This window comes from Thermobia domestica, chromosome 13, assembly GCF_964235325.1.
Source record: "Thermobia domestica chromosome 13, izTheDome1.hap1.1, whole genome shotgun sequence".
Taxonomy (NCBI): domain Eukaryota; kingdom Metazoa; phylum Arthropoda; class Insecta; order Zygentoma; family Lepismatidae; genus Thermobia; species Thermobia domestica.
This window is the reverse complement of record NC_137466.1, coordinates 183,206,694-183,222,178: the sequence shown is the minus strand read 5'-3', so window position 1 is coordinate 183,222,178 and position 15,485 is coordinate 183,206,694. Positions and strand designations below refer to the sequence as shown.

Genomic DNA, 15,485 nt, shown 5'->3' with positions numbered 1-15,485 from the left:
ATTTTTAATGATAGTAAGGTGCGAAACAACCAGAACTTCTGATACGAACAGGAACATGCAAATTTTCAAATACTAAGTAAGAAATATGAATTAAAATGAACGAAATATAATAGTTTTATCTGTGGATTACTTTTGACAGCTGACCAAGTTATAGTCTTGCCTTTCCTTATTTCGTTGTCAATTGTTATCAGATATATTGCAATTCTTCATTCCTTTTGTTTCTTCATCTGATACAACTTATAAAATTATATGGATACCCTAAATTTTTGGATCAGTATAACAGATTAACTACTAACTCTTCTTCAGGTAAAAAGTGAGAACTGAGTGCTACGACCCGAAAGTAAGAAACATTAACATTCAATAATACATAAATTTCCTTCTAAGATTGTGAAAAATGTTAATCATGAGAAAATAGGTTAATCTGAAGAAGAAAAATGAGTTTGTATGAACTTGAAAGAGAAAGCAGATGAACATTTTCCTGAGAAATAATAGAAAGACTATAAAATGTTAACAAAGGTATATGATTAATTATAGTACACGATAGTACAGGTTTATTTACAGAAGTATATAGAAATATTATTGAAAATAATGGTAGATTTTTGAAAGTTCAGAAACAACCAGTTACAGTAAATTAATGTATTTGTTTGGATTTTAACGTGTGTTTATTAGATTACCTTCATCACGAAGATTGTTCTATTGGCTTTCCGTCAGCATTATCAGAAAAATATATACTACAGACTATTAATGGATCTATATTACGTACCTCCCTGCTAACCAGCAGGAAACCAGTGAAACTATTATTGGAATTAAAGTAGTTAAAGAAACATTACATTAAAGCCCAAAATATTGTATATTGAATTTATTAGAAATGATTAAAAACGGTAGTCTTAGTAATGTAGAATATATTATATAAAAGTATAATGTTAAATAATATTTTATCTGTCGTCGTCTACAAATCCTTAAAGAAATGATTGTAATAAATTGGATAACATTTAAACTATTTAAGTGACGATCGCTGTTGCACGAAATAATGTGTGTAATTTTGTTAGAATTTCGATAACGATTCTAAAGTAACCAATACCCTGCAGTTAAAATCCAGAGACAAAATATCGCGGATTTAAATCGTATGAACATAAATAGATTAAACTTTTAAAGAAAGAGGATTCGCAAACACTATCCAAAAGTTTATTTCATGAAGATAACTAAAATCGAAGAGACTATTAATAAATGTATAGACAATGAAGAATATACAGGGTGTTTCAAAACAACACCGACACCGTTTGGGAGGTGATTCATGACACCAAGATAAGACAAAACGTATAGACTACCTGGTGCACAAATTCTTCCTTTCGGAGTTATAGGTTGCCGAAACACGAAAAAGTGAACTTTAAAGGTCCATAACTCCAGAACTATGGGACCTACCGTAGTCAGGTCAAGACTTCACTTAGGAACTAACACGTGCGCTATCCAAAAATACATGTTTCAGAACCCTAAGATACTCACACAACATTTTTTTATAGAGAGAATTTGGCTACGGGCATATAATTTGAAGTACTCACCAATCTCTATAAAAATTGTTGAAGAAGTACTGCAGGATTCTGAAACTTAGATATTTGGATAGGACACATGCTAGTTCCTAAGTAAAGTCTTGACCTGACTACGATAGGTCCCGCAGTTTTGGAGCTATGGACCTTTAAAGATCATTTTTTCATGTTTTCGGCAGCCTGTAACTCCAAAAGGGACATTTGTGAACCCAGGTTGGTCTATACTTTTTGTCTTATCTTGGTGCCAACCTTCCAAACGTTGTAGGTGTTGTTTTGAAACTCTCTGTATAAAGTGAGACGATAGATATATATATAAAAAAGAAACAATTCAAATATTATTATTGGTGAATGTGCATTAGAATTCTACAAAAATAAAAAATGCAAATCGGCAGAAGAAGAATCCGATTCATTCAATAAACGGTAGAATCGATTAAGGGCGTCTGTGTCATTTCCTTCTAATATTCCTTCTAATATTTGTTTTACGTGTAGATTTGTACCTTTATTATTCTTTTTCTCTCATTGCTACAAACTTTTCGGAAAGTATTTTAATAAATTTAACATTCTTTTCCTCTAATAATGTTGAATACTTACATAACCATTGTATTTTGATATAGCATATACAAATAATACCAAAATAATATAACTATAATTAAAAAAAAAAACATAATTTAAAATATGGAATTCTTATGCTACTACTCTTCAATATATATACTATTCTTCAATATCTTAATTCGTAAAAAATGAGGGCTGTTTAGAAACTAGCAGACGTTTGAAATAAGAAAAAGTAGCAGAATGAACAAATCAAGTTGTATTAGGCTATATACATTTGAAAAGGTACACTCTTAATCTATTTTTCCAAATAATTGATATGGAAATTAAAGTACTTATTATACCGTGAGACAAGGTTTTCAATACCGTCGCGGTAGAAATCTGTCACCTGCGATTTCAACCATTGGCTTACACTGGCATGCAGTTCGGCGTCAGTATCAAAGTGTTGTGTAGCGAGCTATATCTTCATCGTTGGGAAGAGGTGGTAGTCGTTAAACGATGATTTGAACGAAATGTTGTCGTCGATTTGTCTCAACAGTTTATCAGACACAAGATTAGGCCTACCATTGCTGTCCTCATTGTGAACAATGGAACAGCCATTTTTAAAATCAACGCACCATTACCTCACTTGGTCTTCACTCATTATTACACACAGTTGGGATGATTTCAATTGACTTGTTTTCTTTTTTTTTTGGGGGGGGGGGTCAGCAGAAACCTAATCACAGAATGCACCTGACAAGAAGCGAGATTTTCTATTGCAGCGCGCATTGTAACACGTCACAGAGAGCACAATAAGAGCGTAGCAGTTCTCACGCGACGACAGCTAGATGCGTACTGAGTATGAGAACATTCACATACCAAGTTGGCGACTCTAGCCTCGCCCACCGCCGCGATAGATCAAAACGTCTGGCACTTTCTGGATAGCCCTCGCAAAATAGAAAATATATTTTATATATATATATATATTCACACTAAATCAAAATTCCATTGTACACTGATTGAAGCACATGCAATGAAAACACGAAGCCCAGCATGAATTTCTTTTTTTAAAAAAGTTCAGAATAAATCTGCTTTGCATAAAAGAATAACAAGTGCATGAAAAGATGTGTAGTACTAGTGCGCAAACACACTGAACACACAACTTAAAAGCTTTGTATATTTTTCTTACACCATATAAAGATATGTATGCATATTACGCGTTCATATCTCATATTGCAAAAAATTCCAAAATGCATTTTCAAAGCTAATGCTCGTGAGATGAGACACTGAAATAAGAAACAGTTCCTGTTTTTTTCTTTTCCTTTACAAAATAAAAAAAAGGAAACAGTAAAAAAGCATAACATGTAAGAATTTGCAATTTAAATTCTCATAGAAATGTATAAGGTAATAATTAAGGGAACGTAAAAGCTAAAATCCAATATACAAGGAACTACAACATCAAATGTGATAGAATCTCATTTCAGGTACGTGAGAGAATATATATATAAGGAAAATAAATTGAAAGCCTACAAAAAATTAACATAGCTATCACATATACGTATGTTACCGCCAAATTAAGAAATTTAGTCCACTATTAACAATCCCTAAGCGAAGTAAGGAATTCTATATATATATATATTTGGCTTTATATATTCGTATGTAGAGTCGTATATCTTAAATTACGATAGATCAGGTAAGCTTATTTAAAATCTACCATATGTAAGGAATACATTCTACTATTCATGAACTCACCAAATTTCCATCGGCAATTGAAGATTGTCATGCGAAAAAATGCAATATTGTATAAGAATTACTAATAGTGACAATGGTGAATTGAAACTTAACGATCGAATATTCGTCATGTGAATGATTTCATTTGTATACAACCATTATCTTAAAACAAATATACCACACTGCAATTATATGTTTTTAAAATTTGGGACATACTGCAAATCAGGTTGTTTCAAGTCTAGGAATGTCCTTGATTTTCCCTCTACACTTTCATGATGCATAAAAATTATAAGTCATTAGATTGAATTTGTAGTTTATTCATCCAAAAAAGCACTGATTGCTTGATAAGAATGAACCTGCGACTCATTGAAAAAAAAATAAAGTGCCTAATAATGCCTATTTTCAATTTATTGCATTATGAACAACAACAAGCTGTTTACAAACGAGTAAACAAAATAGTTAAAGATGATAACCAGTTGGATCGTAGAATTAAAAATAAAATAAAGTGTCACGGTCTGCATTCGAATACGGATCTGTGAATTACAAATCCGACGCATAAACCACTATGCTACGGAAGCACTTATTGGACTATTACGAGCTCACAATCATCATCATCATTGGTATTCTGCCTTTATTGGCAGGTCACTTGCCACAGCTGAGAAGCTTCCATGCTCCACGGTCCTCCGCTAACTTCTTCGTCTTCGCGTATGATCTTTCTGTTTTTATATCATCCATTAATTGTAGTCTCCTTCGCCCCCTCCCTCTCTTTCCCGCCAACATACCCTCTAGGACGTCCCTCATGATACAATCTCTTCTTAGGCAATGTCCCAACCAGTTTCTCTTCCTCTTCCTAATAATGTCTAAAAGTGTTCTTTTCTCACCCACCATTTCTAACACTCTCTCATTCGTTTTCCGCTCGACCCAACTAATTCTTTCCATTCTTCTCCACACCCACATTTCGAAGGCTTCCAGTCGTTTTTCATCACTTTTACGTAGTGTCCACAGGTAGTGCCAATTTCAATTTTATACTTTTGATAAAACTTCTACCCCCATTTTCTGATCACCTTTTGAGATCGAGAAATTTTCCCGTTCATGAGTGAACTCATAAATATCAATGCAATAAATATTATATGACTTTAATATATTTTAAAAAAATGAAACCTGTATACCCTTCGTTACACGTATTAGTTATATCAGAATACCAAGACTTGTTACAGCGTAACCATACTTCGCAGGTACAATGTTGTCATTTGAGTCAATTAACTCCATTAGTGAGCAAATGCCTGGTCCTTTATGTCGTATGAAAAGGGGTTAAAAAAAATACGAATACATATGTAGATGTACCGTTTGGAAATATGTAATTCTGTTTGCAGCAGAAGTGAACATTCTTTGATTTCTTATTTGAATTCGTTGATTCGCCGACTTCACAGTTTGAATTGGGATTGTTAATAATTTCTCTATTTCTTACTTTGTCGGTAATTTTTTTTTCTAAAGGAAACAAATATATTTAGCATTTAATTTAAAAACAAAATAGAACATTACAAGGCATTTTGACTTTAACTGTTTCTTGCAGATACAAAATTCAACACACATACAGAGAGAGAGAGAAAGAGAGAGAGAGAAAAAAAAAACAATGACAATTTTATCTCATCTCGTACTTTGAATGCCAGTATAAAATGCAACTGTAAAGGCCACACTTTTTTGCATAAGAAGTGCAGAATATCATACATATAGCATATAGTGACAGCTAATAATTCCACTGTTCAGAAGAGACAGTATAGGTACAGCAGTAACAAAGTACAAAGTACAAAATGTTATACCATAACATATAACTTAATATTCAGATTAAGCACATCAACATTTTCATTATATATATATATTTATATTTGCTGAAGACATAAGATGATTCAGCACAGTACATATGGGAAAGAGAAGAAGCAAAAAAATTACAAACAGTGTATCTTATTGTCACATCAGAAGATATCAACAGTGGTAGGTTAAAGAAATATTTTTCTTCATTTTACTTGGGAACATACTAGAACATGATGAAATACTACCAACTTTCTAAAATAAGAAGTGTATACGAAAATAAAAGATTTTGTCAACTAAAATCAGATATTATGGCTGTTCAATTTGCTCTTTGTTTACACTAGTGAATTGCGCTCAAATGTTTCTGTCCTAACGACCAAAGTTGATATTTTTATAACGATTTATTTCCAATTAATTTGGATTAACTAATAAAATATTATCTCTTTGCTATGTGCAATCTACTACAGATTCAACTCGAAAAAATCGTTCTCGAATTGCAACTCACTATCTTACTAATTTTAATCCAAATATACTTTTTTTAACCAAGTACGACAAGTAAGTATATAAATGACTTATTAGCTAGAACATCAAAATTTTGAAATGAGATAGAATCAAAACTACAAGTAATAATGAAATAGTTGTTATTTTATCACAGAAAGCAATCAATAGCATTTCGTTTCGGGGCAGGGAAGCTATTGAGGAAAGTTTGGGAAAGTTAAGGTTATTTAAAGAAATTGGATGGTAACACTGATTCTCAAATAACCTTCAATGACCTATCTTCCAAAGACAACACTGCCACATATTGCATACCTTTAGAAAGGCCATTCCATCACCTTTTTAATCCGCTATGCCTCACTCTGTAGAATTAAAACAGGGTGAGCAATACGCAACATGAAATCAAAAAAGGTTCACAACCTGTAGCTCTCAAACCGTTGAGATTAGGACCCATTTTTATATGAACATTTTTCTTAGAATCACCCATACTATCATTTTCCGAAGCACTGCCCCTTCCTCCTGGGACATCCTGTATATGCTTAACTAGAAATAAGCTCAAGACAAAAGTTCGATAATATAAAAGTAATCTTATTTTTTAGTTGACAAAATCTTTACATTTCCTTGAAGAAGGGAGGGAAACAGCCCGCAATTCTCTTTTATATATTGACACATGCTCCAACGAAATAATAACATATACAAAAAAAAAAAAAGTTTGCTGAGATATGAACATGCAAAAAATATGTCAAAGGAGTCTGACAATGAATTGATTGTTTCAATTGATTGCATAGAGAAGAAGATAAGAAGAAGAAGAAGGGGAATGTACTTGCTACGAGAAAAAAGTTACCTCCTTATTGGCTGCTTGCGTTTCGTCCTCAGTCCAACTAAATGTAGAATATTTGTCCTGTAATAAAGGACATTTCAATGTAACACATGGTATCAAGTGGAGGGATAAGTTATGAACGAGGGAGATTTGCAGTAGATTATTTATTATCATTATTATTATTATGTTTAACAAAAATAGTATGTAAAAAAAATTACACATTATTCAACTGGACTGAGGACGAGAATCCTTAGTACTCAGCTTCATCTAGGTTATAAAAATATATAAATATATATAATAAAAACGAAGGAAAACAATTTTATACATTTACGTATTCAAAAAATATATATATAATTATATTTTAAATTTAAAATGAATTTTGTTTAAATCAAATATTAGTTGTTAAAATTATTTTATCTTTTAATGAGTTTAATTTATCGTTTCAGGTTTACTGTGTCTTTTGTAGATGATAATAGTTAATTATATAGGGTAAACCTGAAAAATGTGCACAAACTCCGGGAGGTGATTCGTGACGTCAAAAGAAGACAAAAAATCCTCTTCCATGTTGACGAATTCCGCGTCAAGTGTAGAAGTGATAGTGGTGCCAACTTGGAATTAAAACTCCAATCGTCACAATGCATTATTTTGATTCAAAGTTGGCACCCCTGTTGCTCGTACACGAAGCAGAATTCGACAATATGCAAGAAGAGGACTTTTTGTCTTCTTTTGATGTCACGAATCACTTCGCGGAGTTTCTGCACATCTTTCGGGTTCACCCTGTATGTATATTTATAAAATATGTGTGCTTTTACACGACAAAATAAAATATTATATGCACTATATTAAAGTTAGAAGAGATTATTGTGATGTGCTTTAAACGGGAAAAATTCAGCGTACGATGGATTGAAGTAAATACTAATTTCGATTAAGTTAATGATAGAATAAGAACTGAAACTTCGTTGTGTAAACTATAATAGTAAAACTACAAAGATTTAATGCTTAATGTGCATTTAATGCTTTAATGCACATTAAATATTAAATCTTTGTAGTTTTATGCGTAGACTAAGCTTTTATGCGCATTCATGCAATGCTTTAATGCGTAGAGTAAGCTTCAATAAATAATTATTTACTAACATTTAATTTCTAGAATTTACGTTTGTTAAGAATTTGATTTTTTAAATATTTTAAGCCATAAAATACATTACTGGACGCATTGTTTTGAAACAGAACGAAGTAAACTTAGTTGTTTGTCACAGTTTTTGCCATGGAACAGCTAGCTAATAATAAGTTTATCTGTATAAATAATCAAAACTGTAATTTTACTGTACCAGCTGTAATAGTTTATTAACACCGAAATTAATGTATTTTTCTTTTATATAATTTTTATTTTATATAAGAAAATTTTGAATATTTGGGTTAAATTCCAAAATTGATCGTCCGTTTCTAGCAAATTTTTTTGAAAATTTGTCGGGAAGAAATGAATAATCTGCTTGTTTGAGTGCTTGATAATATATAAAGAGAGCGAAAGTTTTATTTATTTTTCTTATATAAGTAGTTCTAAACATGGAACTATTTGGCAAGCAGAGGGAACTACTTGGCGCAAACTTACTGCATGGTAGGATTGTGGGAATGTAATGAGTATTTGTTCTGTAAATATGGCTGCAGGTATACAGACACGCAATCCTGGATATGAGGTAACAGTATTACAGTTTGTGAAACAATAAGGTGATAATCAGGAAAATCTTTTAAAAGTAAGTGAAAACCATAGCTTAATAAATCTAAAAATAGATTTTCAAAAATGTGGTAAGCAAATAGCTGCAAAGAAACTTGGAGAAGGTTATACTTTTCAATGTAACGTTAAGTATAACAACCAATCTGGCTACTAACCCCCCTTCACTCGCTATTGCTCGCTCGGCATCACTATGTGAATTGAGTATTGAGCTTTGATAAAGTAAATTAAAGTAAGAATTGATAATTTTTAAATTTTTATAGCTTTTATTACGCTTTTAGCCAAAAACTAGGCGGACGACCAACTTCGGAAATAAATGCCGAATATTTTTTCGGAATTTTTAATTTAAAGAACTTATTTCATATATTTATTTAGATTGACTTTTAAAAATACATAAAATATTACAAAATTTTCAAAATACTGGAAAAAATGTTTTTTTTAATCATATATGTATATATATATAAATCTGAAGTTAAATACACATAATATAAGTAATGTTAATTTTAAACATTCATGGAAATATTTGACTTGGATGATCATTGGTCCATCTGTAGAATATGAAAATTATTTCCACCGACTGTGAAGAGAATAAGAAAAAGAAGTAAAGAGATTAAGTATCTAGTAATAGTAATAATAATAATCGTAATCAAAACTAGCACAACTTACTCCAAGTGGTGATATTTTTCGATGCTGAAGACACACCGGTTCCACAACTGAATTTAATAAAAAAATAAATATTAAAATATGGATAGAACGAACCATACTCATATCAAATAAGAAAGTAAAAGTTTATTTTTTTTTTTATTTAATGATTAGCTTAGCAATATTTTGTCAACGTTGAGTTTCCTGTTAAAAATGAATTATCACCTCACCTTAAAGGAAGCACGGGTAAACAAAGGAACTCCGTCTTCCAACTTGCCGGAAATTAACCCCATCGCAACTGGTGACCATGCCATTAGTCCTACACCTGTAGAAAAAAAAAAAAGAAAAATACAAACATTAGTTTTAGTAGAGATTTTTAGTTTTAATTTATATTTTAAGTCACCTCACTGTATATTGATTATACAAGGTGTTACAAAAATTTGTCACTATTTTGGGAATAGATTTCTCATATAAAAATAAGAAAAAACGTTCATAAGGATCTGTGGTCGGAAGTGCATAGTTTTGTAGTTATGGGTGCTGAAAACGTTAAAAAAAAAAAAAAAAAAAAAAAAAAAAAAAAAAAAAAAAAAAAAAACTTAAATGAGTTCCACTACTATAAGACCGATCATATTCAGGTCAAGACATCACTGAAGAACTAGTATGTGAACTATCCAAATATTTATGTTTCAGAACGTCCAGTACTTACACAATCATTTTTAGAGATGCTGTTTGGGAGTACTTGATCACTCTCCACGTACCTTTCTAAAAATTGGTATGCAACTACTGGAGCATTCTTAAACATGGATATTTGGATAGTTCACATACAGTTCTTCAGTGATGTCTTGACCCGACTACAATAGATCCCATAGTAGTGGAGCTATGAACTTTGTTTACTTGTTTCACGTTTTCGACACTCTATAACTCCAAAACTGTCCACTTTTGAGCACAAGTACATATGAACTTTTTTTTTTCTTATTTTAATGAGGAATATGTTCCCACAATATTGTGGCATATTTTTATAACATCTGTATAACAGTATTAGATAATTGCAAGGATTTGTTAAAAGTAATGGTAACGCTGCTATAATTCGTATGTGGTTTTAATAGCAGAGGTAAATACCAGTTACATTGTTCAAATATTATCACCTGCAATGCCTATGACCTTTTGATACACCAGTGGAAGATACCTGAAACTCCTTAGAATAGATAGAAGAACAGTGTTGAATTTGTAACGAATAGTTTCTCCGTAAGTCGATTCTTCTATAAGACTCGCCATGATTCATGAATAATTTCAAAATTTTGGGATAGCTAATCGAATAATAGTTTTTGATTGTATGCTGCAAATGACGAGGACCATCTTCAAAAAAGTTCTGTAAAATATCCGAACTGTTCGAATATTCATTTCGAATTCCTCTCTAAAAATTTCCTACAATTGCAGCGTCCTGTAGTTCTCGTTGGTTTGAATATGCTTTGTGTTTTTGCTCGTTTGCTGTTCCTAATACTTCTGCACAAATGAGTCAAAATTTTTTTCTCTTCGCTAATTATTCTTTTTCCTTTGCAACCCTGTGAGCGATCAACATGTTCTTTTTCCACTATATCATTCCCAATTTCATTCTGAATACATACGTGATTCTGCTTGCTATTATGGCATCGCCTCTCAGGTTCCTCTGTTTTTCAAAATATTTATTTTCTCTACATATTCCCCTTCTTATCTGATGAAACGTGAGGCGAATTTACAGAGTCTTTTCTTTGCAATTGTCTAACCATTTTCGTACTAGTTTCTCTTTTCCGTGTCTGCTTCGGGATTTCTTTGTCTTAATAGTATTTAAACTCTTGCTTACAGACAAGAAGCATCTTTTTAAACTCCTAAATATTGACAAAATTACGGTTTCAATATATATATATATATATTTCAAATAGAACAATATGGTTTCAATAGAATATGGTTTCAATATATACTACGAAAATTAAACATTTAAGACATATTGTGTGATATTGAGTTCTGATTTTAAAATATGTTTAATTTAAAAATGTAAATAGCACTCTGTTTTATATTAGTTTAGTGCAAATGAATGGAGTGTTGAGAAAATTTTTGTTATTACTTGAATATTTGAGGCGCCTAGAATCAAAAGCCGTTTTTTAACCGAAATTGAGTTACATATCGCTTGTTATATGTTTGATCTAAAAGAATGCTATTGAAACAGAATTTTGTTTAAAAGCTTAATATTTCATACTAAAAAAAAAAAAAAAAAAACTAGTTAATGTATGGGACTTTGTACGCGTGTATATGGACTTCACTGCACGTTTTGCGAGATTACTCGAAACTAAGCAAAATGGATGTGGCGAATTTTGATACTAGGCGTCTCATTTGTTTATTTCATTACAAATATGAAAACTTATATTTACATTGTCGCAGAGATTTGTAACATTACCAAACAGGCTTCAAATGTTCATCAGACTGTTTCTAAGCAAACGCGAACACCTTATTAGAAAATTATTCCGTGTTAGAAATGCTGGAGTGATCAAACAGCATGATTTCTGGATACGATGTCACTTATTTTACAATGGTGTAAACATGTTCTGTCACATATACCTACAGTAAAAAATCAACTCATGACACATTTGGAGATCGTAGGGACTTCGGCATCAAATCCAAATGTTTGGAAATAGAATGTATTACTTATGAATCACTAGGCTTAATGTACACCAGTTGAGTGTGTTGAAGCGTCATCATGTTCTACCACATACGAAGTCAATCAGCGTACTAAATGTTTTCCAATCAAACAGGAAGTTTCTCGTTGAAAAATACAAATATTTGAGTTTAGTCTGGAAGTAAGGTCTCATTATTTTCTTGCGGAGAATTCCACATGGAACATTGAGTGATGATCTGTATTGCACATGGAAACAGATAGGATTTTCCAGTGATTAGAAATATAGTTGTGTGCATTCATTCTGTAGAAAAAAGTGGAATGAGAAAGAAAAATGTAACTGACATGGTTAAAGTTGAACGAGATATTAGTGTCTAGACTTATGTAAATAGTATTACAAGTTGAAAGTGAAACCAGTTACTGGAATTGAAGTAGAACGGGGGTTGAGCCTGGATACATTATCACGTGACTTTGGACACTAGTATTATGATGTTCAGCTGGAAGTTTCTCAGTTACTGTTATTTTCTTTCTAGTTTCTTCCCTCTCTTAAACTAAAGAAAATTCACATTCTTCTAAGTGTGTGTAGTGATAAAACACTATTTTCCAGTAAGAAATTTACATACATATATATATGAATTACTTACCAAAAAATAGTAAGATTATTATCAAACTAATCACAACACACTGAGCAAGGCTATGTGATAAAAATATGTAAAAAAACACAACCATGCACCAGTTTCAATACACTAGCTGTGTCTTCATCAAGAGAAGGAGTGGAAGTGTGATAAAGACATAACTAGTGTGTTGAAACTGTTACGTGATTGCGTTTTATATATATTTTTATTACATAGCCTTGCTCACTTTGTTGTTGTGTTTAGTTTAACAATATGGAAACAAGACCTGATAGAATTGAAATCTTTGTCATTTAACATTAAAAAAGAAAAATCTGAGCACTTTCGCTGAATACTTCATCAGATTAGAAGAGACTAGGACGAGAAAAGGAAATTAGTATAAAGAATTTTTCTTCTTTCATTCTGAACATAACGTAAATATAATGAAAAATATCAAAAGAAAACACAATCATAAAGAGAGGCAGACAATATCTCAAGTGTAGTTACATGAATCTACATCTTTTTTTCATAAGTCAGAAATGTGGGCGCGTAGTTTATGATATCGTAATATTAGGTACTCAAATGGATCCAGTATGGGAAATCTATCAAAACAACAATTAGTTCGTTTGATAGTATTTTGTAAGAACTAAATGGATGCTAGTCATCCTAGCATTGGAACTTCTTGTATAAATTAACAGACAAATTCTGACTAAAGCATATATTATTTAATAAATAATATCGTGACAGTTTCGGCAAAATATCTTTGCCTTTATCAGACACATTATAAAATACAATTTCTAAGGCTACAGCTTATATATATCTCAGAAAATGATAGAAGGTCATAGATAAGAACCAATGAGATCCATCCTTTCATTTTTAACGATTTTTAATTGATTACATATTTGCAACTTTTAATGATACAACTTTCACTTGAAAGCTTAACCTTTAATTGGCATAACCAGGGGTAAAAGTAGGGGAGATTTCAGTGAAAACCCTAAATTATTACCTCTTTGTTTTTCATCCTCTTCTTACATGGGGATCGTGCTGGTTCATTGATAGAGCGTTCACCTCTGGTACATGGGGTCCCTGGTTCGATCCCAGCTTGCGCCAAGTGAATTTTGTAGTGAACAAACACCGAGTATGTGGGTCTCCTCCGGGTTCTCCCGTTTACTCCCATTTTCTTTATTCCACCATTTCATTTATTTATCATCATGACCGCCTCCTTTAGCCTAACCGGCATAAAATCGTGTGGAACGTAAAACTCAAAGATTTCATTTCATTTTTAATTTCCTCTTCTTACTTGATGAAGTATTTAGCGAAGCATTCAGCCTAAAATGTACTTTTGTTTTATTGTTAGTAATTTGTTCTATGCTCACTTAAGGCTTACTTTGTTCTAATTTTATTTTAGAATACATTTATTTTTATTATTAGTAATTTGTTCTATGCTCACTTTAGGCGTACTTTCTTCTAATTTTATTTTAGAATACATTTATTTTTATTGTTAGTAATTTGTTCTATGCTCACTTTAGGCTTACTTTGTTCTAATTTTATTTTAGAATATATTTATTTTTATTGTTAGTAATTTGTTCTATGCTCACTTTAGGCTTACTTTGTTCTAATTTTATTTTAGAATACATTTATTTTTATCAAAACCTACTAACTATAAACTGACAACATGTAGAAAGATATATAACAAAAAGCATGCTGTAACTTAATTATGGATAATTTTTAATGCACTGCAAGTCAAGCGAAAACAAGAACAACACTTGGGGGTCATTTTCCATTTGCCTTGCTCTGCCTCTCCCAGAGTCCAAGGTCCCCTGAATGTCCGTAAGTTATACATTTTCTAAAGATTTGTTCTATTCTGCAAGCCCTGATTCACTCGTCTAGGACAATTAGAGCTTAAGTTACGAACAGTCAAAAGTTTCTCTACGAATCTGCATTAAATTTTAAAATAATAATAATAATAATAATAATAATAATAATAATAATAATAATAATAATAATAATAATAATAATAATAATAATAATAATAATAATAATAATAATAATAATAATAATAATAATAATAATAAATCAGCCCCATATCAACTTGGGCAGAATGGGCTCCGTAACTTAAAGGTTCAGAAAAAATATTTGACAGTTAAAAGTTTGGTTTTGCTTCAAGTATAATGTGATAGTCAGCTGATTTTTCTGCCACACACAGCGAGTTAGAAAAGTGATCAAATCATACACTTTTATTCGCGGACAGAACGAAATATACTCCAGTAAGAAATTTGCCTCAAACACACTCCAGACAGACTGCTATTTGCCCATCATTGCATTTACTATTTACAAAACTTTTCTATTTACTATTGTTGTTGTCGTGGTTTATGAACAAATCTTTAGAGGGATTCAGAATTTGAACGTAAAAATTCACCTATTGTGCATTCAGTAACGATTCATTCAATTTTCCGTTCATTACACATTCTCACAGCTGTAGATCGTATAGTGTAAATGAGAATAGGCTGATGCTTCTTCTGGTTTTATATAATAAGCATTGAACAGATAAATTCGTTTCTCATTTGACCCAGGGTCTGCCCTAGCCAATTTGCGGCCCTATGCAATGGTAACATTTGCCGCCTCCCTCTTTTTCCAGAAAAAACAAATTTAAAGCCACAATTTTAAGTATCCTACCCCTTCATGAACAACGAAGGGGAAGGAAAGATACTCGCACTCAGAAAGGCCTAAACACAACAAATACAATTTCGTTGTGTCTGTTTTTTCCTTAAATCTATTATGTTAGTGAAAGATAAACCAAACACATCTGTAGGGGAAAGATGTTAATCCTTTTTTATAGAATTCAATATCGGGCTTCAATCCCAATATATCAGTTTTCAATTCTAGTGCAACTAGCTCTTTTATATTTATTTCTTAATTTTCCTTCTAC

General features: G+C 31.6%; 1 protein-coding gene across 9 annotated transcripts in view; it reads right to left on the bottom strand.

The window, feature by feature from the left end:
* Positions 1 to 15,485, bottom strand: part of Hk (potassium voltage-gated channel subfamily A regulatory beta subunit hyperkinetic) — a 708,165-nt gene that overhangs the window by 10,955 nt on the left and 681,725 nt on the right. For 8 of the 9 annotated variants that reach the window (XM_081737032.1, XM_081737033.1, XM_081737039.1 and 5 more), the window contains 2 exons: positions 9,529 to 9,623; positions 6,952 to 7,008 (listed from right to left, as the gene is read on the bottom strand). In XM_081737032.1, the coding sequence (XP_081593158.1) occupies positions 6,952 to 7,008; positions 9,529 to 9,623 (152 nt within the window). The remainder of the gene's footprint in view (positions 1 to 6,951; positions 7,009 to 9,528; positions 9,624 to 15,485) is intronic. The other variant, XM_081737034.1, reaches the window with a different exon arrangement.